We start from the raw sequence: 23,934 nt of genomic DNA on the forward strand, positions 1-23,934 counted from the left end.
GGAAAACGCTATTATCTCCGAAAATAAGACATAAGAAAGGAGGATTGCAAGAAGGGGCCTCAAGGCTAAAAGATAGTCTTGCAGGTGCCCAAAAGTAGATACAGAAGTAAACTTCAAGGCTAGTAATCTAGCTAGTCCAAGTGTGCCAAAGGTTAAAGCTAGTTTGTATTGTGATTGCTTAGTTAGTTCATGCATATGAACTGTCAACATCCCAAAGGAGGAGACTTGCCATTTTCAAATATGCAATGTATTGGGGGGGGGGGGCTCGGTGTATTTAAGAAGGTGGGGAGACAAGTTAACAGGAAATTATGTAGAGGCATTCTGGGAAGATTGTATACTTCTTGGTCTTCAACCAATTAGGCAAAGAGAGGAGAGACCTTTGCGACAGGATTACTTACGCATTAAAAAGAGTAGTTTGCTGTGACAAGCATGCCACTTTTCTTTAAAGTGTGTACCCATTCTTTCAAGAATGTAATAAAGCCTTCATATATTAACCAAAAAGGGGAGTTGAGTATTTTTATTTCTGACATATGCACTTCCATTATCTTCAAAATACTTAAAGAAGTTAGCAGACTACTAATGAATGACAATCTCATTTAGATCTGAACCCCAAACTCAAAATTACATGAATGAATCAAAATTAAAACCCACATACAAACAAGAAATTTCAAGTGTTCCAATCTTAAAGGAAAAAATACGAAAGAATAATAAAATGTCAGAAGAAGGAATCTAGAAGTATCTAGTACAATGTCTGTGTTTTATGGAGAAGGAAACAATCCTGGAGAGAGGAAGGATTTTTGAATAGTGTTAATAATCTACTACTGTTCTATGTGCTTGAAAAACTTTTCTAGGAAATTTTAAATTTTTCCCTAAAATTCCATCCAAGCTACTTTGTTCTCTCTACACAAAGCTTATATACTCTATTTTAAAATTAAATCTTTTACTTTCCTTTTCTATGTACTTTATGATGCAATGGCACTAGCTTCCTTGCTATTCTTTTCTTTTTTTTGCAGGGCAATGAGGGTTAAGTGACTTGCCCAGGGTCACACAGCTAGTGTCAAGTGTCTGAGGTCCCTGCTATTCTTTTCAAATAATAGTCCTTATCTGCTGACTCTACATTTCCACTGGCTGTCCCTCATGGGGGGAGGAGGGGGAAGGGGAATGCTCTCTCCCCTCCTGGCATCCCTGGCTTCCTTCAGATCTCAAAAACAAAACCTGACTCTTGCAAGAAGCCTTTCTCAGGTCCTCTTAATGCAAATAGCTTCCTTCTGAAATTATCTCCAATTTACCCTGTATACATGGAGTATGTACATAGTTGTTTAAATGTTGTCTCACCAATTAGAATGAGAGCTCCCTGAGGGCAGATATTATTTTGGCCTTTCTTTGAATTCCCATAGTTTAGTGCAGTGACTGGTACATAATAGACACTTAATAAATGCTTGCTGACTAACTGATTGAAAGCAGCGATTTAAAAATCCAAAATAAAAATCATGCACATATTTCCATGTTCCACAATAGTCTGCTTACAATGCCTTTATAGTTTTAAAAGATGATATTTTTCAATTCATTTCTCTTTTGTTTCATTTTGAAAACTACCCTATAATGATTATGGTTTATAAGGTTTGGGGATTTTTGTTTAGCCATTAAACTTCCTATATCTTTTCAGAACCCACTTCCTTGGCAACTTTACTAAACCAATTAAGTTTGAAATCAGAACACTGTCATCAAAACAAGTTATTTTTGCTTTTATTCAGAAATCTAAATAATTAGCACAACCTTTCCTGTGTAAGCCACAAAAAAGAGAAATGACGTTTATATGATGACAATGCTCTTAAATCAAACCATAACTTTTAAATAACTTGCTTTACTAAGCACCAGGATTACATAAAGATGGAAAATATTCGTACTATATCTTACCTTATGTAAAGAATATCCTGATTCAAATATGATAGGAGGAAGCAAGAGAAGAAAGAACATATTTGGACGAAACATTTCTTCTTCCTATAAGCAAAAAAATATATTGTAGAAGCAGACATTTATGAACAATGAACAAATAAATCTATGTATGAAAAGCCAAAATCATTCTTCTTTAATTGAAATCAACAAACTTCTATCAACAGTAAAATGCTCAGCAGTGAAAAATATTAGAATTTACCTCTTATCTTATAGTAATACTTCAAGAAGAAAGAAAAAATAATTTAAAATACATTTTAAGATTATGCTTTGTACTAAGACTGGAAAAAGAAATAATAGGTTTATACATCTGGGAGCCAAAAAACTATAGCATGTTTTTCTTATTTTAATAAAAAACACTTTCTGTGGGAACAAAGAACGAGAAGCAAAATATGTGCCCTTTGACTGGGACTAAACAAATTGTGGCATATGAATGTGATGGAATAGTGATATGATGGTAAGAAAAGGAATATAAATAATTTGTAAAAGTAGAAGACATGTGAAGCATAGAAGAGTTAACAGTTAACAGAACAAGGAAATCAATATATGCAACATAAATGGAAAGAATAAAAACATGTGGATGAATGCTATTTAATTTTAAGGACCAAGCTTGGCCATAAAGAGTTGAGAAAATGTATTTCCCTCTCCTCTTTGCAGAAGTGGGGAACTATGGGTGTGGAATACTGTATAGATGCCAGATATGAGTTACGTGTTAACTGTTCCTGCTTAACTGACTATTTGGGTAGCCAGGTTGCACAGTGGATAGTGCTGGGCCTGTAGTCAAAAAGGCTCATCTTCCTGAGTTGAAATCCAGCCTCACACACGTACTAGCTGTGTGTCCCTGTGCAAGTCACCTAACCTTGTTTGCCTCAGTTTCTGCATCTTTAAAATGAGCTTGAGAAGAAAATGGCAAACCATTATTTTTGTCAAGAAAACCCCAAATGGGATCAATTGAAAACAACTGAACGCCAACAACAACAACAACTAGTTTTTCTTTTTAGAAATCTTTGATAGAAGGGATGCCTCTCTGGGAAGGAAATGAGAAAATGATACTCAGAAATGAAGATAACGAAAAATGTCAATAAAATTATATTTAAATGTTTTAAATGATACTTTATGGTACAATAAAAACATAGAATAAAACTTAGTCACCATGACCTCTAATCTCTCCAACTCTGAGTTCTTTTCCAGGCCATCTCCTCTTGGCTATACTCTCCTTTCTTCCTCATCCTGACCTCTTGACAGTTCAATTCTATACTGTCCTGTCTTCTTGAGTCCCTTTTCCCATTTGCCAATTTTACTTTGAAAGCAATTTTTTTTTTTTTGCTTTCACACCTAAACATGTGTTACTGAATGGAGCAGGAGAAAATCTCAAAATTGTGCTGAGTCCACTACAAACTTAGATAATCTCAACTGGGCCCTCATTGCTGCTAAGCAATCCTTTTACAACACCCTATTTGGATTTCTTTCTTTCTTTCTTTTTTAATCATAAAGGTATTTTATTATTTTCTAGTCACATGTAGAGATAGTTTAACATTTGTTTTTATAAGATTTCTAGTTCCAATTTTTTCTCCCTCCCTCCTCTCTCTCTCCCCTCCCTGAGATAGCAAGCAACATGATATAAGTTATATATGTCCAATCACATTAAACATATTTCTCCATTAGTCATTACAACACCCTATTTGAGTCACTACCCCACTCACCACAGAGGCTTTTCCAAACCTTTTCATCTCTCCTCAAATTTTCCATGGCTCCTCTTCCCTCCACCCTCTCAGGAGAACTTTACCTCATTTTAAACTGAAAAAATTGAGTCTATTTACGAAGAACTCCCTCTTCCTCATGTCACATCACTCTGCTGCCTTCCACCACTTTTTCCTGTCTTACATAAAGAAAAGGCCCTTCTACTTGCCAAGACAAACTGCTTTACATGCACAAAGAATCTCATTCCATCCCATCTTCTGCAGCAAATTGGCCTTCTATCATTCCCACTTTCACTGAACTTCCATCTCTCTCTGTCTACTGGCTACTACACACACATCTTCCCCACCCTCAAAAAAGCATCATTGGTCCATTGATCCTAACCCTTCAGCTTTGGACATGTATCTCTCTTCTCTTTTGTGCCTAAAGTCTTTGAGAAGGCTGTCTACAATTGGTGCCTCTATTTTAATACTCTGTATTAAAGCCCTTTGGATTAGATTGCAAGACTCTAGGCAAATATATTCTAATCAGTCCTTCCTACATGCACTACAACCCTGGCCATTCCTATAATGTAAACTAAAAACTCAGCTCTCTAAGACTCAGATTCAGAACACTAGTTTTCATAGGTAGAGTAAGCTCCTAATCAGGAGTTCTCCATGTGGATGAAATCACAGGTCTGGTTTAAAAAAAAACAAACCAACAAAAACTAGATCATTTTCAAATACTGCTATTATAAAATTATGTGTTGGGGCAGCTAGGTGGCGCAGTGGATAGAGAACTGGCCCTGGATTCAGGAGGACCTGAGTTCAAATCTAGCCTCAGACACTTATCACTTAACTAGCTGTGTGACTGTGAGCAAGTCACTTAACCCCAATTGCCTCACCAAAAATAAACAAACAAACAAACAAATAAATAAATAAAATTATGTGTTTATACTTTCTCCTGGACTGTGAGCTCTTTGAAAGCATAGAACGCATCTTATTTCTCTCTCCTAATTCCTAGCACAGTGTCATAAACATCCTATGTACTTATAAATATTTGATGAATGAACACGTATATAAAAATATACATGTGTGTATGAAAAAGAAGAATTTTGGTTGCTAAGTCCCCTCCAGCTCTAAGTTATGATCCTATGAACTTAGAGGTATATAAGAAGTTGATAGCTGAATATTCATAAGTCCATATTAAAGGGGTTTTAAAACCTAGCATTACTCACCAGAGGCAGCATTGGAACTACAATTTTAAACTGCTCAGCTTTGAAGACATCAATATAAAAATGAAGCTTAATGGCATGTAACCAAACCAACAGAATATTAGAAGCATTTTGCTTAGAAGAATATAGTAGTAAAGGAATAATAATCAACAGAATACAATTTTCACCAGTATTGCCTTTAAAAACAAAATAACTATGTGCAACAAATAAAGGCACTCAAATTATATAAAAAATTATCATAAGGGTAGCTAGGTAGCACAGGGGATAAAACACTGGCCTTGGATTCAGGAGGTCCTGAGTTCAAATCTGACCTCAGACACTTGACACTTGACACTTACTAGCTGTGTGATCCTGGGCAAGTCATTTAACCCTTATTGCCCCACAAAAAAAAATATATATATATATATATATATAATAACAATCATAAACTCTACCTTCCAATTTGCCAGCTTCTGAGATTCTATGATTTTTATAACTGCTCCCATGAGGATACCTATAAGAAAGGGAGATAGTCAACTTTAATTTGAAGAATTTCAGAAAAATATAGTCATTCCTTGTAGGAAGCTTACATTCTAATGGGGGGGGAAACAAGTTCATAGAGAAGCATAAAGAGAATAAACACAGAGCAATTAAATACACGGTAGTTTTAGTTTTTGAAAAACAAAAGATAAAATTTACTTTTTGAAAAAAGGGTTTAAGATATTAACTGTTAAATATTCAATACTAGGCAAGAGTTGTTTAACTGTCCTCTTTATCCAACACTATGAGATACAGCAGAAATAACATGGGGAATCAAGAAACCTAGGTTAATGAATAGCTAAATAGACTCTGGTCTGATTACCATGAAGAATCACAAATATAAAGAATATAGAGAAATATAGGAAAGTCTAAATGAAATAATGCAAAATGAGAAAAGCAGAGCTAAAAGTACTTTATATGTGTGTATATATGTGTATATGCACACACACATATATACTTATATACACACTGGAATAAATCTGAATATAATCATAAAGAAAAATTATAGTGTTAATGATAAACTGTCATTGATATCTATATGCATAATTCTGACTGCTAGCAGTTGTACTGTCACCAAGGACTAAGTCCACTAGCCCTGGAATTATCTCAATGTTTTGCTAAAAGGTGAACTTAAACATGCCTAGGAGTTCTGAGTCAGTCTCAGTCTCAGTCTCTCTCTCTCTCTCACCACCTTGAAAGAAGTAAGGACTTGGGGCAGCTAGGTGGCGCAGTGGATAAAGCACCGGCCTTGGATTCAGGAGTACCCGGGTTCAAATCTGGCCTCAGACACTTGACACTTACTAGCTGTGTGACCCTGGGCAAGTCACTTAACCACCATTGCCCTGCAAAAAAATAAAATAAAAAAAATAAAAAATAAATAAAAGAAGTAAGGACTTCAACAGCTGAGTAGCTACTGCAGTGAGTGACAGTATCCACAGTCTCACCAAAAACTTAACTAGCTGAGGCAGAAAGAATTGGTGGCACAGATGCAACATACATAAGACAAAGCAACAAAGTAAAAGCTAGGCTGAACTACAGCAGAGAAGAGAGAGATATCTTGGAGAGCCATTAGACCCCTTCAGGTATCTTGTACTATAAGACTTGCTGAAACGTTTTAAAAAAGTTTTTTTACCTGATAACTCATTTCTTTAAGTACTGAGAAAATTCCATACAAACGTCTACTCTTTCCTCAACTTTTCCTCCCTATCTCTCTAGTAACAGACACTGTAATATATTCTGCTCATTTCTTTTACCTAAACTTTCCTGTAACCTGATTTTTGCCTTGAGCATAAAGAAACCAAGGGTTAGCTAAAGATAAACATAAATTTAAATTAGTGCAGAGAGCCAAACCTGCCTTACTTAATATTAGGAATTTTACTAACCAGGGTCTCTGAACCATTATAACTGTATTACTTTTTGTCTTATATAAAGTCAATAAAACAGAATGGGATTGGAGAGAAGGGAGGAACCTCATGGACCCATCAGCTTCTATAGTGCTTCTAGACTAAAAAGTAGGCTTAATTGTTGTAACAGGGCATAGTTGATAAATATGAGGGAAAGAAGAAATCAGTGAACAGAGAAAAGATCACATCCTAAGCCACCCATCAAAGAAGAGACAGGAAAAACATGGGAAGGATTCAACTCAGTCCCAATCCAGCAAGGAGAAGGAAGCAGAAAGGACTGAGTACTGGTTAGCCCAGTGAGGCTTCCATAGTGATGCCTATACTCATCAGTATTACACTAACTCTAAGGTTTCCCTTCAACCACTGGCTACTCAGAACATGAGAATTTCTTCAAGGCTTGTTGATTAAGTCATTTTTCAGGTGTGTCTATGACCCCATTGGGAGTTTTCTTGGCAGAGATACTTGAATGGTTTGCCATTTGCTTCTCCAGCTCATTTTACAGATGAAGAACTGAGGCAAACAGGGTTAAGTGACGCCCAGGGTCACATAACTCATTTGAACTCATGAAGTTGAGTCTTCCTGACTTCAGATCTGGCACTCCTTCCACTGCACCACCTAGCTGTTTCAAGACTTAAAGATCTCCAAACTTATTGATACTTTATTCTAATTCCCTTTGTGGAAGCCAAAAATTTTCCTTGCTCCCCTTTAGAAATATTAAGAAAATATTTGAAAATCATCTTAGTCTGAAGTCTTTGGAAACATTAGTCTTTTTTAAATGATCAATTCTGAAACTAGTCTTGCTCCCATCTCTCCGAATCTGATACAAGGACTCCTCCCTTGAATGATGGTGACCAGATAAAGACAAGGAGTAATTTTCCTTATTCAAGATTCCTATAAACATTCCTTCAAAGCGTCTTGGGTTAGAAAGACACATTGTAGGTTGTGAGTGGTCTCTGCAAGCTTAAGACATTTTGGTACCTAAATTAGGAATGCTTGAATTTAGAATAATGATAAATAAAAATTGTTTCTGGCCAGCTTATGTCTAAAATGCAGAATACATTTTTTCAACACTTCTTACAAGTCCTCAATGTCACACTTTCACTATTGTTTACTTTTAACAATGTGTTGTAGCACAAAACCGTTAGTTGATGGCTTAAAGTTATATAAAAATTAATGACCTCCCCGTCCCCCAACTAATCAATTATCCAGTCAGTTGCCAGAGTGTCCTTTTTACCTTCACAACACCTCTTCTTTCCCTTCACACAATCACCACTCCAGTTCAGGTCCTCATCATTTCTTGCCTGGAATACTGCACTAGACTTCTACCTGGTCTCCCCTTTTCAAGTATCTCTCCACTCCAAGTCATCCTTAACCCAATGCCAAAGTGCTTTTTCTCTGACTACATCACCTTACTATTTAATAAAATCCAGTCATTCCCTATTATTTTCAAGATCAAATATAAAATGTTTTACATTGTAAGTTCTTCATAACCTAGCCTCTTCTTAACCTTTCCAGTCTTAAATTTTATTCTATACCTCTTTTATTTTTAAAATTAAATCAAATTTAATAATTATTATTTTCAATAATAAACATTTTTATTTAAAGTTTTGAGTTCCAAATTCTATCTCTTCGTCCCTCCCTTCCCTCCCCCCTCCCTGAGGTGGTAAGCAATCAGATATAGCTTATACATGTGCAATTATGTAAAACATTACCATATTAGTTTTGCATAAGAAAACTTGAATCAAAGAATGAAACAAAGTGAAAAATAACATGCTTCAGTCTGTGTTTGATCAATATCCTAATCTTGCTTGATACGTTTGAGTTAATTTTACCTTAGTAAATTCATTTAGCCTATATGCTGAGAGAGTTCTTTGAAGCTATGCTTAGAAGAGAAGCAAGATTAGGGACCCCTTGTGAATAGTTGGAGGATAATAAAAGCCCCCAAAACTACAAATTTGAGGGAGAGAACGAAATTCATACTGGTAAAAATATTTTTCTAACACATATTTTTGGAGGGTTGACCATGGCCCCAGAAGACTAGGGCATAGGTTCCACAGGGCCAGAGAGACATAGAAGAGAGTGAAATGAGGGTTTCTTGTTGGTTGGTGAGATAACTTTTTAAAAAATGTTTATTTCTTAGTCTTGGCAAGTTTGGCCATTTGCTATTGCTTTTCCTGATCTAGTCAGGTCTGCCTGTTTGAAGGCCTCCAGTGGGTCATCCTTTAAGGCATAGTTCTGTAAGCTTTATCCAGATATTTTCCATCCTATTCATGGCAAATAGTCTTGAGGAAGGCAGATTGATCAAGTAGGGTTCAATTACCAGAGTTTCCAACCCAAGGTCATTGGGCAATATTGTTATATAAGGCTTCAGCCAAAGTGCTTCCTTTCAGTATCAACCAGGTTCTGGTATGAGATATCACTTAGTGTCCATTCATGTACTATGTGTATCCAGGGCAGAGGCCTCTACTTTCAATGAAAGGAAAGGTTGTCATGAAGCTCTCAGATTTAAGGGTTACAATCTTATAGAGTGGAATCAACTGCTAGCCAACTGTAAACACTAAGACAAATGTATATATGGAGGTTAGTGTAATGTGGTTCTTGCAGAGAAACCAGAAGAAGTCAGGGGTTGGTGAGCTCAATGATCATCTACTGAGAATCCTTAAAATACTCATAGAACAACTACAGCTCCTGAACCAAAACAAGATCCTTGTCAAATTCATTCAGAATCTTTGTGTCATTCTAACACTGAGATGATGCTTATAGTACCCCCCTCCCCCCCCTGCAAGGGCCTCAGAGGTTTGTTGGCCAGAGTGTAAGCTTATGAGTTTTTTGAAGCTTACCCTGGACACAAAAATGCTTGTTACATCTCTGAATAAATCCAATACGACACTCTAAAAACATGCATTGCTACAAGTGTTTATATATAGCCATGTCTACTTGATAGGTGTGTATAATTGTAACTAGATTTTTTTTCTTTTCTTAGTATTTTATGATTGATTTTTCTTCCACTTCAAATCATCAGCTCTTTATAAGCAAAATCTATCTTTATTTCTATATATCTAACATGGTCCTATTCACAAAAAATCAGTCAATAAATATTTATTTACTGAAAGATTTATATTCAAATTTAGCAATTAGAAAAATGTTCATGTAGATAACCACATACTCTTACACGTTCTCAATAAGAGAATCATTAGCTGATGACATTTACTTGACCTTCTGTCCCACTGAACAAATATCCTATATTGTATTTTCCCTTTGCTCAGCTAAATTCAGAAAAATCTATCTCTACTTCTTCAATTCCTGTCTACCTTCCAATCCCTCTTTTTTTTTTTTATAGTGAGGCAATTGGGGTTAAGTGACTTGCCTAGGGTCACACGGCTTGTAAGTGTCAAGTGTCTGAGGCCAGATTTGAACTCAGGTACTCCTGACTCCAGGGCCAGTGCTCTATCCACTGCGCCACCTAGCTGCCCCCCAATCCCTCTTAATCTAGTTTAAGGTTCTTACTCTTGTACTAAAACTTTTCCATCTAACAAAGAGTTTTAACTGCTAAATTCAATGGCTTTTTCTCACTATTCAACCTAACTGACCTTTCTGTAGGTTCAAGCACTATCAACTACTTCCTTACCTTAATATTCTTTCTCTTTCTCTATAACTACTGGTGTCCTGAAAGACTCTGTAATAAGTTCTCTCCTACCTGTACACTCTCTCCTTTGGTGATCTCATCAGCTTCCATGGATTCAACAGTTATTACCATGTAGATTACTCCCCCACACACATACATACACACACACACACACACACATACACGCTAGCCCTATCTCTCCTCTAAACTCTAGACTCCCACATCATCAACTGCCTGTTGGACATATCCACCCGGATTAACACCTCAAATTCACTATGTAAAAAATCAAATTCATCTTCTCCTCTGCAAATTTACTCCTCCAAAATTTCCTTATTTCTGCTGAGAACATCATTATCCTTCTGATCATCCAAGTTCACAATCTTGGAATCAGCCCTTACTCTTCTATCTCCTTCACTCTCAATATCCAAACTTTTGCCAAACTTTGTCATTTCTAACTATATAACATTTCTTGCAAATGTCCCCTCCTCTTCATTCACACATTCTCCATCCTATTTCAGGATAAATACATCACTAAACTATTACAACACTCTCTACGTAGTATCCTTGTTTCCATTCTAATCTTTCCCTATCCCAAGGGAAACAAAGGTTGAAAAATAATTTTCCTAAAACATCAGTCTGACCACATTACTCCTCTGCTCAAAAATCTTCAGTGGTTCTCTACCACCTTCACAATGAGGGTCCAGCCTTTCTTTCTTTTTTTTTAAACTTTATTTTATTTTCATTTTTTTAATTAACAAAAAACTATTTTCTCTCCCTCCTATGTTCCCCCAAAGTTAAAAAAAAAAAGAAAGAAAGAAAAAGAAAACTCTTGTAACAAATATGCATAGACAAGCAAAACATATTTCCACATTGGTCATGACCAAAACTAATTGTTCCACTCCACATCTTGAGTCTATATGAGGAAATAAGTGAAATGCTTCATCCTAAGGCCTGTAGAGTTTTTGTTCCTCATTGATTAGCATTCTGAAGTCTTTCAAAGCTGTTTTTCACTATAATGCTGCTGTCATTATTTAAATTGTTCTCCTGGTTATGCTCATTTCGATCTGCTTGGTTTACAAAAGTCTTCCCAGCTTTTTCTGAAATTGTCCAATTTCATAATTTCAATAATATTTCATTATATTTGTATAACACAATTTGTTTAGTCATTCTTCCAGACACTTAGTTTCCAATTTGGGGCCGCCATGAAAAGAGTTACCATAAATAGATCCTTTTCTTCTTTCTTTCATTTCTTTGGGTCACAGGCCTAGTAGTAGTATAACTGGGTCAAAGGGTATGCACTGTTTAGTAATTTTTTAGTAAAATCACATTTTAGTAATATCTTTCCAGAATGGATGGACCAGAGCCAAGATCATGGAGAAAAGGCAGGGACTCATATAAGTCCTCACCTAAGCCCTTCCAAATACCTTTAAGTAATGCCCTAAAACAGATTCTAGAGTGGGAGAACCCAAAAAATGACAATGAAATAATTTTCCAGCCTAAGACACCTTGGAAAGTCAGCAGGAAAGATCTGTTGCGCCAGGGTGAGAGTGAAACACAATACAGTACAGGCTGTGCCAATGTATATTGGGGCCTACCAAACCAGAAGGCCTTGAAGGTGACTGAATCAGTGGCAGCATTGGCAGTTTTCAGAGCTCTCAGCCCATAGATAGTAAGCACTAGCATACCAAAGCTTTCAGCCACAAGAGAGCAGGGACTCTGGTCACAGTTACAGGGCAGAGAAAAGGGCTTATGGTCGCTCACAGACCAGTGCACATTACAAGAGAATAGTAACACCCCTCTCCCTAGATAATACCATCTTGGAAGGATGGAAAACTTACAGGTCCCAAGAATTCTCCTCTGAAAACAGGTGCACAAAAAACCTGAAGCTTGGGGATGGTTACCCCCTCCACTCCAGAAGCAGTGCTCTACTTTAGCATAGAGTTAGAAGTCAAGAAATAGGCTGGGAAATGAGTAAATAGCAGAAAAACATCCTGACTATAGAAAGTTATTACAGTGACAAGAAGATCAAAACACAGACTTAGAAAAAAGATAATAAAGTCAAAGCTTCCTACATCCAAAACCTCAAAGAAAAATATTAACTGGCCTCAGACCATGGAAGAGTTCAAAAAGGATTTTTTAAATCAAGCAAGAAACAGAGGGAAAATTGAGAAGACAAATGAAAGTGATGCAAGAAAATCATTAAAAAAAGTCAACAGCTTGGGGCACAAAAAAAAAAATACTAAAGCAAATGCCACCTTAACAAACAAAATAGGTCAAATGGTAATAGAGGCATGAAAATCTAAGAGAAGAATGCCTTGAAAAGCAGAATTGGCCAAACGGAAAATGATATACAAAAATTCACTGAAGAGAAGAATTGCAGCTAGGTGGTACAGTGGATAGAGCACCAGCCCTGGAGTCAGGAGTACCTGAGTTCAAATCCAGCCTCAGACACTTAACACTTACTAGCTGTGTGACCCTGGGCAAGTCACTTAACCCCAACTGCCTCACTAAAAAAAAAAAAAAAAGCAGAATTGGCCAAATGGAAAAAAGAGGTATAAAAGCTCACTGAAGAATTGAGCAAATGGAAACTAATGACTTTATGAGACATAATGAAATAACAAAAATCTAAAGAATGAAAAAATAGAAGAAAATATGAAATATATCACTGGAAAAATAACTGATCTGGAAAACAGATCTAGGAGAGAGAATTTAAGAATTATGGACTACCTGAAAGCCATTATCAAAAAGGGATCCTAGATATCATCTTTAAAGAAATTATCAAGGAACTACACTGATAATTCTAGAACCAGAGGATAAAATAAACATTGAAAGAATCTACTGATCACCTCTTAAGAGAGATTCTAAAATGAAAGCTCACAGGAATATTATAGTCAAATTCCAGAGCTCCAAAGTAAAAAAGAAACAATTCAGAATGGCTGGACCAATTCACAGCTTCATCAATTATCAAAGACCCTCCAGCATATGTCGTTTTCCTTTTCTATCATCTTTGCCAGTCTGATAGGTGTGAGATAGAACCTCAGTTGCTTTAATAGTGTATTTCTCTCATTATTAGCAATTTAGGACATTTTCATGTGGTTGTTGATAGCTTGCATTTCTTTCTCTGAAAACTGCCTGTGCATACCCATTGACAATTTATCTAATGAGAAATGCCCCTTAAGCTTATTAATATGAATTAGTTCCTCATATCTTGGAAATGAGACTTTTACCAGAGAAACTTGTTGCAAAGATGTTTTTGTCACCGGTTACCTGTTTCTCTTCTAATTGTGCAAAACATTTTACCTTTATATAATGTATCAATTTTTATCTTGTAAACCTTCATTTAGTTAGCAATGAACTTACTAGCTGTGTGACTCTGGGCAAGTCACTTAACCTTCATTGCCCGCAAAAAAAAAAAAAAAGTTAGCAATGAACTCTTCCCTAATCACAGATCTAAAAGGAAATGTATTCCTTGCTCTTCTAATTTGTTTATTATGTGACTGATCTTTTATATCTATTTTATATCCACTTGGAGCTTTTCTTAGTGTCTGGTGTTAGATGCTGGCTTAAACCTAATTTTTCCCAGATTGTCATTCAGTTTTTGTCAAACAGTGAGTCCTCCGCAGTAACCTTTGTCATTTCTTATGGCACAACAGTATTCCATTACATTAATCCACTACATTACCTCATTGATAGGCAGCCCCTTGCTTTCCAGTTCTTTGCCACTACAAAAAGAGTTGCTTGAGAAATTGTGGGGAAATGGTTATGCGTTAGAACCTAAAATAACCTGGATGCCCCAAAAACACTTCAGTAAAGCTCTAAACTCCAGAAGGATAAAAACAACAACAAAAATAAATGAGCATCTGTTAAAAACTTCCTCCCATCCAGACCAGTATTGCTCAAAAAGACTGCCAGAATTTTACAGAAATGTAGAACACAGATAAATTAGGGTAGGTAGAAAGTGAATTATAGAACAACCTGGCTCCATAGCAGGTGACAGGGCCAGAACAGTAACACCCAATATGAAGGACTGTTCTTTTTTTTTTTTTTTGGTGAGGCAATTGAGGTTAAGTGACTTGCCCAGGTCACAAAGCTAGTAAGTGTCAAGTGTCTGAGGCCGGATTTGAATTCAGGTGCTCCTGAATCCAGGGCCGGTATTTTATAAACTGCACCACCTAGCTGCTACCAGGGACTGTTCTTAATTATGTATTTATGTCCACAGTGCCTAGATCAGTGCCTTACATATACTAGGCATTTAATAAATATTTGTTGACTGAATGAATGAATGAATGATGATAAGGATAACTTGCAAAGACTATGGACCAAAAATAGGCCTTTTCTCCCCTCTACATCTGTAATTTTCTCTTTTAAAAAACTGAGGTTATTTGTATAAAAAGAATGCACTCCTTAACAAAAAGGTTCATTTAAATTTGTTTTAAATTATGCTATTTTTAAAAAATTATGCTAGCATTTAACTTAAGGAAGCAAATGTTCAAAATGTCCAGCATCAACGTTAAGCAATTTTTAAAGAAAATGTTCCAGGAAGCACATACTAACCCATTTTTTTCTATACTTCATCTACTCACCTTTCTGGATTAATACTAATAAATATGTGTTGAATTATTGTATGAACAGGACTGAGGTTGCAATAAAGGAAAAGGAATAAAAGATTTAAAATAAATTTTACATATTTTAGAAAAAATATGAACTCCAAAGAGATGAGGAATTACATCTCCCTCCCTTCTTTGGAGAAATAGTGAACTACACTTATAGAACATTGTACATGCTGCCCTCTATAGACTTATATAGTCTACATATAGGGTTCTGCTTACCTTTTTTCTTTTATTATAAGGGAGGGGGGACAAGGGGAAAGATATAAAATGTCTGGAAATGACATATAAACAAAATGAGTTGATAAAACTAAAAGAAAAAAAAGATAAAAGATCTCGGAACTCCCTAAGGGAAAAGGTAGATATAAATGTAGCAGTATCAAGGTAGACTCTAAATCAAGCTCAATATATTGTTGGTACTATGGTTTTTAATTCATTTCACTGTACCTCAATAACATTTTACATTTTCCCATAGCACTTTAAAATCTACTTATGTTAAAATATTAGACATGATTCTGCTATTTGGAATTTCTGCCCACATTGTAATGTTTTTGACCATCTGACAAATATCACTAATAGCAATTGCTGTCCTAATCATATAATAATATGTGCATTATCATTGAAATTTTCATCTGGCAGTAACAAGCATTACACAGATCTTTCATATAGTGACAGATGTTTGGATATATAGTTTTTAAAGAGCAATCTTATGTATTATCCAAGAAATTCTTATAAATGGCTAAGATAAAATGTATCTACTACTATAATATAAAATACATATTATAGTAGAATATATCAATCAATCTACATTTATACCTACCTGAGTCTTCTTCTAGGGATTCCCAAGATCTTTCTCCTCATCTTTTCTAAGCTTTTCAATATTTATTTTGAAGCTAGAGATCCTTTTCTTCTTTGTTGCAAACTTTGTTGCAAACACAATCTATCATTAAGCACTTAAGTGCTGATTACAGTCCAGATACTATTCTGGGCAACAGAGGTGCAAAGACATAAATGAAACAGTTCCTGGTCTAAGGATTTTACATTCTATCTAGAGAAACAACAGGTATATATGGAAGGAAAGCACTAGCAGATAGGGGATACAGAAAAGGCTTCTTGTAGAAGAATGTAGTGCTTGAGCTGATATTTGAAAGAAACTAGGGATTCTAAGATGTACAGATGAGAAAAGAAATGTATCCCAGAGATGGGGAACAGACAATCTATGCAATGGTACAAAGAAGGATGTGCACTATTGAATATAAGGAATAGCAAGGGCAGTTTGTTTTTTATTTTTTGTTTTATTTTGTTCCCCCCCCCCAATTACATGTAAAGATATTTCTTGAGTTCCAAATTTTTCTTCCACCCTTCCTTCGCTCTCCCCTCCCGAGGCCAGCAAGCAATTTGATATAGGTTATACATTACAATCATGTTAAACATATTTACACATCAGTCATATTATAAGAGAAGAATCAGAACAAAAGGGAAAAAAACACAAGAAAGAATAAACAAGAACAGTAACAAAAAAGTAACAACAAAAGTGAAAATAGTATACTTCAATCTGCATTCAGACTCCATGGTTCTCTTTCTGAATGTGGAAAGCATTTTCCACAAGTCTTTTGGCATTGTCTTGGATCACTGCATTGCTGAGAGCAGTTAAGTCTATCATAGTGGATCAGGTCAGTTTGGCTAAACTGAAAACTAAGTGAAGAGTGGCATGATAAGTTCACTACAGTTTCTTTACTTTTTTTTTTTACTACAGTTTCTTTTTTTTTTTTTAATGAGGCAATTGGGGTTAAGTGACTTGCCCAGGGTCACACAGCTAGTAAGTGTTAAGTGTCTGAGGCTGGATTTGAACTCAGGTACTCCTGACTCCAGGGCCAGTGCTCTATCCACTGCGCCACCTAGCTGCCCCTTTATTACAGTTTCTTGAACAAGGGAATGGCACAGTCAGACCTGTGTTTTAGGAATATCAACTTGGCAACTATTGAGAGGATTTAAGACTCAAAACAGGGAGAATAATTAGGAGGCTATTTTAATAGTTGAGGCAAGAAATTATGAGGGCCTGAACTAAGATGGTGCTCATGTTAGTACATATAAAGTAATGTGAAAGCTATTGTAGAGGTACAATCATTAAAAGGTCCTTTTTTTCCCTCCCAGTAGAAAAATACTCAGTTTTTCTGGGTAAATAATAATTTAGCTGGGTAATAACCCAACTAAGTGGTGCAGTGGACAGAGCACTGGTCCTGAAGTTGGGAGAAACTTAGTTCAAATCTCACCTCAGGCACTAGCTGTGTGACCCTGGACAAGTCACGTAGCATTGATTGCCTTAAACATCTGGGGCCATCTCCAGTCATCCTGATATATATATATATATATATATATATCTTGCCACTGGACCCAAATGGCTCTGGAGGGGAGAGTAGGCTGGTGACTTTGAATAGCCCTCCCTCACTTAAATCCAATTCACTGCAAGTCATGACATCACCCCAATGTCATGATCCTCTTTGAGAACAAAGGGCAAGCAACAACAGTCAATCCTCAACATTCATGCATCTAACTTTGATGACTTCAAGCATTTGCATGATCTTATTAGTAACTTCATTTTCACTTGCATGTTGGCAACCATACACACTGACAATACAGTAGAGGGGGAAAAAAGAGAGATGTGATGCATGGAAGTTTGTGGAGTGGCTGGTATCCTACTAGATGCTTCATTGGTCTTGTTCACCCTACCACTGTAAAAAGCTCCCTGTGTATTCAGAGTGTCAGACCTTGCCAGGCTTGGCCTCTTCCAACAGCAGTGACTAAAGTCCCAGAAACCTCTCCCTTGTTTTTCAGAGGATAGCCAAGGTAGAGAGGTTTACAGCAATACAGTATTGTCTGAAATCAATTTCTTTTCATTGAGATGTTAGCACAAAAGACCACAGAATTCTAGGGAATTACTAGTGAGAAAAAAATGTTTTGTATGTTATCAATTTTATATTATGTTCCACATTTATGGGTTATTTCATGGTTACTGTGTTAAGAAAAGTGCATATTATCAGAATTAATGTTTTGAATTGCATACAGAAAAGTCTACTTTCAGCAATCTATGGCAAAAGATTACAGTTTTTGGTGGCTGTGGGAACCAACCCCCTATTTCCTATAGGTTCAATGTATCAACATTCATGGTTTTTATTTTCATACCATTTTCTAGGAATGTTATTTCCACAAAAGTTGAAAATTGACTGTATTTTGCCTTTTTTAAGATACTGTATTCCAAACTTTCCTCTTCCTTAAAGTAGCAGTTGCCACATTTTGTGTGATCCTGTGACTTCAACTGTGTATTTAGAACACTTTCTTCTAGATCCTTGCAATATATATTTTTTAACCTGAAAACTCTAGATTTTCCCTAGTACTCTCATGGCTTTTCCATTTCTTTCCTCAAGAGATCTCATTTCATTTATAATGATTTTTAAACTCTTGCTTATTTATTGTAGGAATTCCCGTTAACCTTGTAGTCAAGATATGTTTTCCTTTGAAGCTTTAGTTATATATGTCATCAAGTTGTTCTCTTCTTCTGGGTTTGTGTCTTGGGTGTTCCTGGTTTCATAACAACTCTTTATCATAAATGCCTTTGTGTTGTTGTTTTTTAATTATTCTTTCCACCTTACTTCCCAAACTGATACTTTATGCTAGGGTCAAGCTCTACATACTTCTGGAGGGAACATAGGGGTTTTCTTCAGTCAACTACATTCTCTGAAATACTGTCATTGCATTCTCTAGGTACTGAGGGCTGGTTTCTTCAAAGATTTCAGGCTTAGGACATGGAGTTGCAAATTTTCAGTGTACTCTAAGCAGTTTGACCCAGGGCAAAGTCTGATCGCTTTGCAAGTTCTTGACCCTGGTTTGGATCTAAGCAACAAAACTCTATTCTTGTCCCTGGTTGGAGATCCAGTAGACTTCTACTGGCCCCAACCCCTGTTAGCTAGTTGGAAAGCATTTGTAGGGTCAAAACAACAGAACTGCTGGTTCACCCTTGGCCCTCATGAGCTCTTTACCCAGGTGATTCAGCTGCAAGTCCCAGCAAAGAATCTGCAACCCCTATCCAGGATCAGAGCCACTCAGTTCCAAATTGTTTCAATTCTTGCTCTTTCCCAAGTGCACAACCTGGCACTTGGTAGATCTGCAACCTAGCTCCAGGGTTAGAGAATGTAGTTGATGGCTGTCTTCTATCTATTACTGCTCTTTGCACTATACACAGCCTCACACCTTGTCTCCCCAGATCCAAAACCCCATTTCTCATTCTGATACACAGCCTAAGTCCCAGCCCAGAGCCAGTGCATGAAGGCTCTATACCAGACGTCTTGGCTGGATTCCCTCCACAGTGACCAAAGACCTCTAGGTATCTCCTTATATTGACCTGGATTGAAAAATGATTCACTCTGATTTTTCCTTGGTTTTCCAATCACTACTTGGTCTGGTAGTCTTGCTTGGTCTTTGATGGAATAGTTGTGGAAGAAAACTAGACTGGTCAAAACTCGACATGGAACTCCTAGGTTTAGAACCAGGGTGAGTAGTAGAAAGTGCAGACTCAGCAAAAACAGGGAAGTTTTGAAGAGGGATGGATTAAAAGATAATGGGTTCTGGGGGCAGCTAGGTGGCACAGTGGATAAAGCACCAGCCCTGGATTCAGGAGTACCTGAGTTCAAATCCAGCCTCAGACACTTAACATTTACTAGCTGTGTGACCCTGGGCAAGTCACTTAACCCCAACTGCCTTACCAAAAAAAAAAAAAAAAGATAATGGGTTCTGGATAAAGCACTGACCCTGGATTCAGGAGGACCTGAGTTCAAATCTGGCCTCAGACACTTGACACGTACTAGCTGTAAGACCCTGGGCAAATCACTTAACCCTCACTGCCCTGGAAAAAAAAAAAGGTTCTGATATTTAACATGTTGAGTTTGAGATATCTCCAGGACATCCAATTGGAAGTATACAAAGGCAGCTGTTGCTGTAGGACTAGAACTCAGGAAACAGATTAGAGTAAAATATGCAGATCTAAGAGATAATAATTATACCCATGAAAATTGATCAACTCACCAAGACAGAGATTGTAGCAAGAGAGGGGCAAAGGGCACAGGACAGAGCTTTGGAGTACATATACTTATAAGAAGTAAAATATGGGTAATGATGCAGCAAAAGAGAATGAGAATAAATGGTCCAAAATGTAGAAAGAGAACTGAGAAAGAAAAGCATCACAAAAACCCAAAGAGGAGGGAATATCTAGGAGGGCAGAGTGGTCAACTGTCAAATGCTACAGAGATGTCAAGAGAATGTAGATTGAAAGACCACAGGAGGGGCAGCTAGGTGGCGCAGTGGATAAAGCACCGGTCCTGGATTCAGGAGTACCTGAGTTCAAATCCGGCCTCAGACACTTGACACTTACTAGCTGTGTGACCCTGGGCAAGTCACTTAACCCCCATTGCCCCGCAAAAAAAAAAAAAAAGAAAAGAAAAGAAAAGAAAAGAAAAGAAAAAAAAAAAAGAAAGACCACAGGATTTGACAATGAAAAAATTATTGGTAACGGTGAAAGAAGCAGTTTTAATCAAGATGAGGTGAGAAGTCAAACTGCAAAGGGTTGAAAAGTGAGTGAGAAGAGAAGTGAAGACAGTAAGAGAAGTGAAAGAAATGAAAGAAGTGAAAGAAATAAAAATTGACACCTTTTTCAGGGCCTTGAAGAGGAAGAGAGATTTAGGATTTAGCCTGAGGGGAAAGTATGATTAAATGAAGGTTTTTTTAAGGATAAGGAAGACTGACTTCTGGGGGTGGAGCCAAGATGGCATAGGAAAGACATTAAACGCACAAACAGCAATAAAATAACCCCTGGAGCAAAAAAACCCACAAAAAAATGAGCTGAGATTATTTTCCATCCAAAAACAGATTAAAGGGGGCTGTGCTGGACGGTGAGCAAAGTTCAACCCCATGATTGCGCCAACACAAACCCCAGGCATGCTGTGCCAGAGGAACTTACCCCTGAGCCTCCAAATCAGCTGCAGCACTGGCATCTTCTGGAACTAAGCTTATGGTCAGGTGAGAGGACTAAACAGCTGGCTGGGGGGGAAAATACAGGGGTGTCTGCAGGACCTAAGGAGGAATTGGGCTATCCCACCCCAGCAGGAACCAGGAAGAAATATTGAGTGGTGGGAAGCCCAGGTGAGGGAGGGGCACAGGCTCATCAAAGCTAAGAACCACCACAGCACACAAAGTTCTGCTGGCTGGTTAATTAGCAAATTGGCTTGAGGTTATCTTCAGACCAGAAAACAGGCCAGGTGAGAGAAAAACCTGCCCTCCCTCAAACTGAAACACCTGGGACCCTCTGAAGCTTGGGACAGTATAGCTTGGAAATAGCACACCACTGTAAAAGGGAGTTAAAAATCAATTAAAAGACGGTAAGATGAGCAAGCAAAGAAAGTTGTGAACTATTGAAAATATCTTTAGCTACTAGGAAGATCGAGGTGTACCCTCAGAAGAGGATAACAACCTCAGGGCCCCTATATCCAAAGCTTCCAAGAAAAATATGAACTGGTCTCAGGCCATGGAAGTGCTCAAAGGGGACTTTGAAGAGAAAGTAGGAGAGATAGAAGGAAGATTTAGAAAGGTGGAGGAAAGAAGGGAAAGAGAAATGAGAGCAATGCAGGAGAGATATGAGAAAAAAAGTCAATAGCTTGAAAAGCCAAATGGAAAAGGAGATACAAAAGCTCTCTGAAGAAAATTATTGCCTAAGAATTAGGATTGAACAAAAGGATAAGTAAGACTTAGATATGTTTGTAGGCAGCAGGGAAGAAGTCAGAAAGGGAGAGATAAAATATTAGGAAGAGGGTATGTATGGTAGCAAAAGTAATCCATCAGAAAAAAAGGGAGAAAATAGGATCAAGGGTACAATGTACAGTAGCTGGCCTCGGCAAGAAGGGTCACCACTTCATCAGAGACTAGAACAAAGGGGAAGAGACTAGGGATAGCATCAAAGAGCTCTGAGAAGTAGAGAAGAAAGGAGGCTATTTATTAAGTGTCTGTGCAATGCACTGTGCTAATTGCTTTCTTTTCCCTATAAAATTCTAGCCAAGCTTCAATACAGTAATATAGTCTCTGTAACTGTGTTCTATAATGCTATAATTATATTTTAATCGGTAATTACTGTATTGCCTAAGACTGTAACTAACTATATTATTACTTCACATGAAGCATTATGAAGCTCTATCCAAAACAATGTGATAATGAAATACTTAGAAACAGATATATAATGTTTTCTAGCAGCTATGGAGCAAGATTATTAGGCAATGATCAAACTATTTGTTCCTATCTGGAGATAGAGGTTCAAGTTGAGATCAAATCAGTGGAAAAGGGTTTTGGCCCCCAAATCACCTACAAATTAGAAATGGAGTTTAAGGAAGCAATTTTGAGGGGCAAGGAGTAAGGAAATAAAATTATATCATTTCAATGACTTGCAAGTGGCTATCTCTTTTATGGTTCATGATGCATAAATGTCAAGAGAAAAGTTAAAAGTATTCTCAAAAATCAAAAGAATGCCCATCAACTGAGGAATTGCTGAACAAGCTGTGGTATGTGATTGTAATAGAATATTATTGTGCTATAAGAAGTGACAAATGGGACAATTTCAGAAAGGCCTGGAAAGACTTATATGAACTGATACATAGTGAAATGATCAGAAACAGAACACTGTACACAGTGACAACAACACTGTTTGATGAAGAACTGTGAATGACTTAAATATTCTCAGCAATACAATGATCCAAGACAATCAAAAAGGATAATGATGAAGCATACTATCCATCTCCAAAAGAAAGTACTGATATTCATTGAACACTGACTGAAGCATGCTATTTTTGACTTTCTTTCATTATTTTTCTTTTATTCAAGTTTTCTTGTATGAAATAGCTAATACGGTAATGTTTTACATTTATATATCTGCCTCACTTAGAGTTAGACCATTAAAGAAGAAGGATGATGGGGTTATAAAACTCAAAATCTATTCTTTCCCCAAAATAGTCTATTCTATCAAAGAAAGAAAAAAGAACATTTTATCTGCTTTATTAATTATTTCCTTTAGATATTACTACTATACCCCTCAAATCTACAAAAAAATTATGTTTAAACATTTGTAACAATCCTATAATTATTTTCAATTACTTCCATTTAATTCTTTATTTCCTTCTTACTCCACTATAGCTATTCCCCCCAAGAATAAAATATGGAACACATACAAATCCAATCCATATTAACCCTTCAATGATCTATGGTTTCATTAACTATTGTATAGCTATGTTTACATTCTAATTTTAAAAGTTCATTTTGTCTTCTTTTTATAATCTAATTTTTAAAAATCTTTAGATAGACTTGGTTTAAAATCTGTGAAATGGATTAACAAAGGGCAGCTAGGTGGTACAGTGGATAGAGCACCACCAGCCCTGGAGTCAGGAGTACCTGAGTTCAAATCTGGCCTCAGACACTTAACACTTACTAGCTGTGTAACCCTGGGCAAGTCACTTAACCCTAATTGCCTCACTAAAAAAAAAAATGGATTAACAAATAAAACAAAGTAACAACAAAGGTGAAAATGGACATCTATCAGATACAATTGCTCTTTTGGGCAATTTTGCTAAACTATTTCAGAGAATATAATTTGTGGGAAAGTTTTTGTATTTCCTGGGATGAATGTGTTATATCAAAAAAATTATACATAAAATTAATTAGAAAAAAATCTATAAAATAGAAAATTATTACTATAAAACTCCTTGGGGGAAGGGACTACCTTTTTAAAAAAAAATTTTGTAGCCCTAGCATCCAACACAATACTTTAAAAATAGTAGGGTTTTTTTGTTTTTGTTTTTTTTTAGTGAGGCAATTGGGGTTAAGTGA

The 23,934-nt window shown here is 36.6% G+C and overlaps 1 protein-coding gene across 2 annotated transcripts in view; it reads right to left on the minus strand.

Annotated features, from left to right (window-relative positions):
* Window positions 1-23,934, minus strand: part of SLC9A8 (solute carrier family 9 member A8) — a 101,236-nt gene that overhangs the window by 56,495 nt on the left and 20,807 nt on the right. For both annotated transcript variants that reach the window (XM_043989893.1, XM_043989892.1), the window contains 2 exons: window positions 5,299-5,357; window positions 1,918-2,001 (listed from right to left, as the gene is read on the minus strand). In XM_043989893.1, coding sequence (XP_043845828.1) covers window positions 1,918-2,001; window positions 5,299-5,349 — 135 coding nt within the window. In that variant the 5' untranslated portion in view covers window positions 5,350-5,357. The remainder of the gene's footprint in view (window positions 1-1,917; window positions 2,002-5,298; window positions 5,358-23,934) is intronic.

Source organism: Dromiciops gliroides, chromosome 2, assembly GCF_019393635.1.
Source record: "Dromiciops gliroides isolate mDroGli1 chromosome 2, mDroGli1.pri, whole genome shotgun sequence".
NCBI lineage: Eukaryota > Metazoa > Chordata > Mammalia > Microbiotheria > Microbiotheriidae > Dromiciops > Dromiciops gliroides.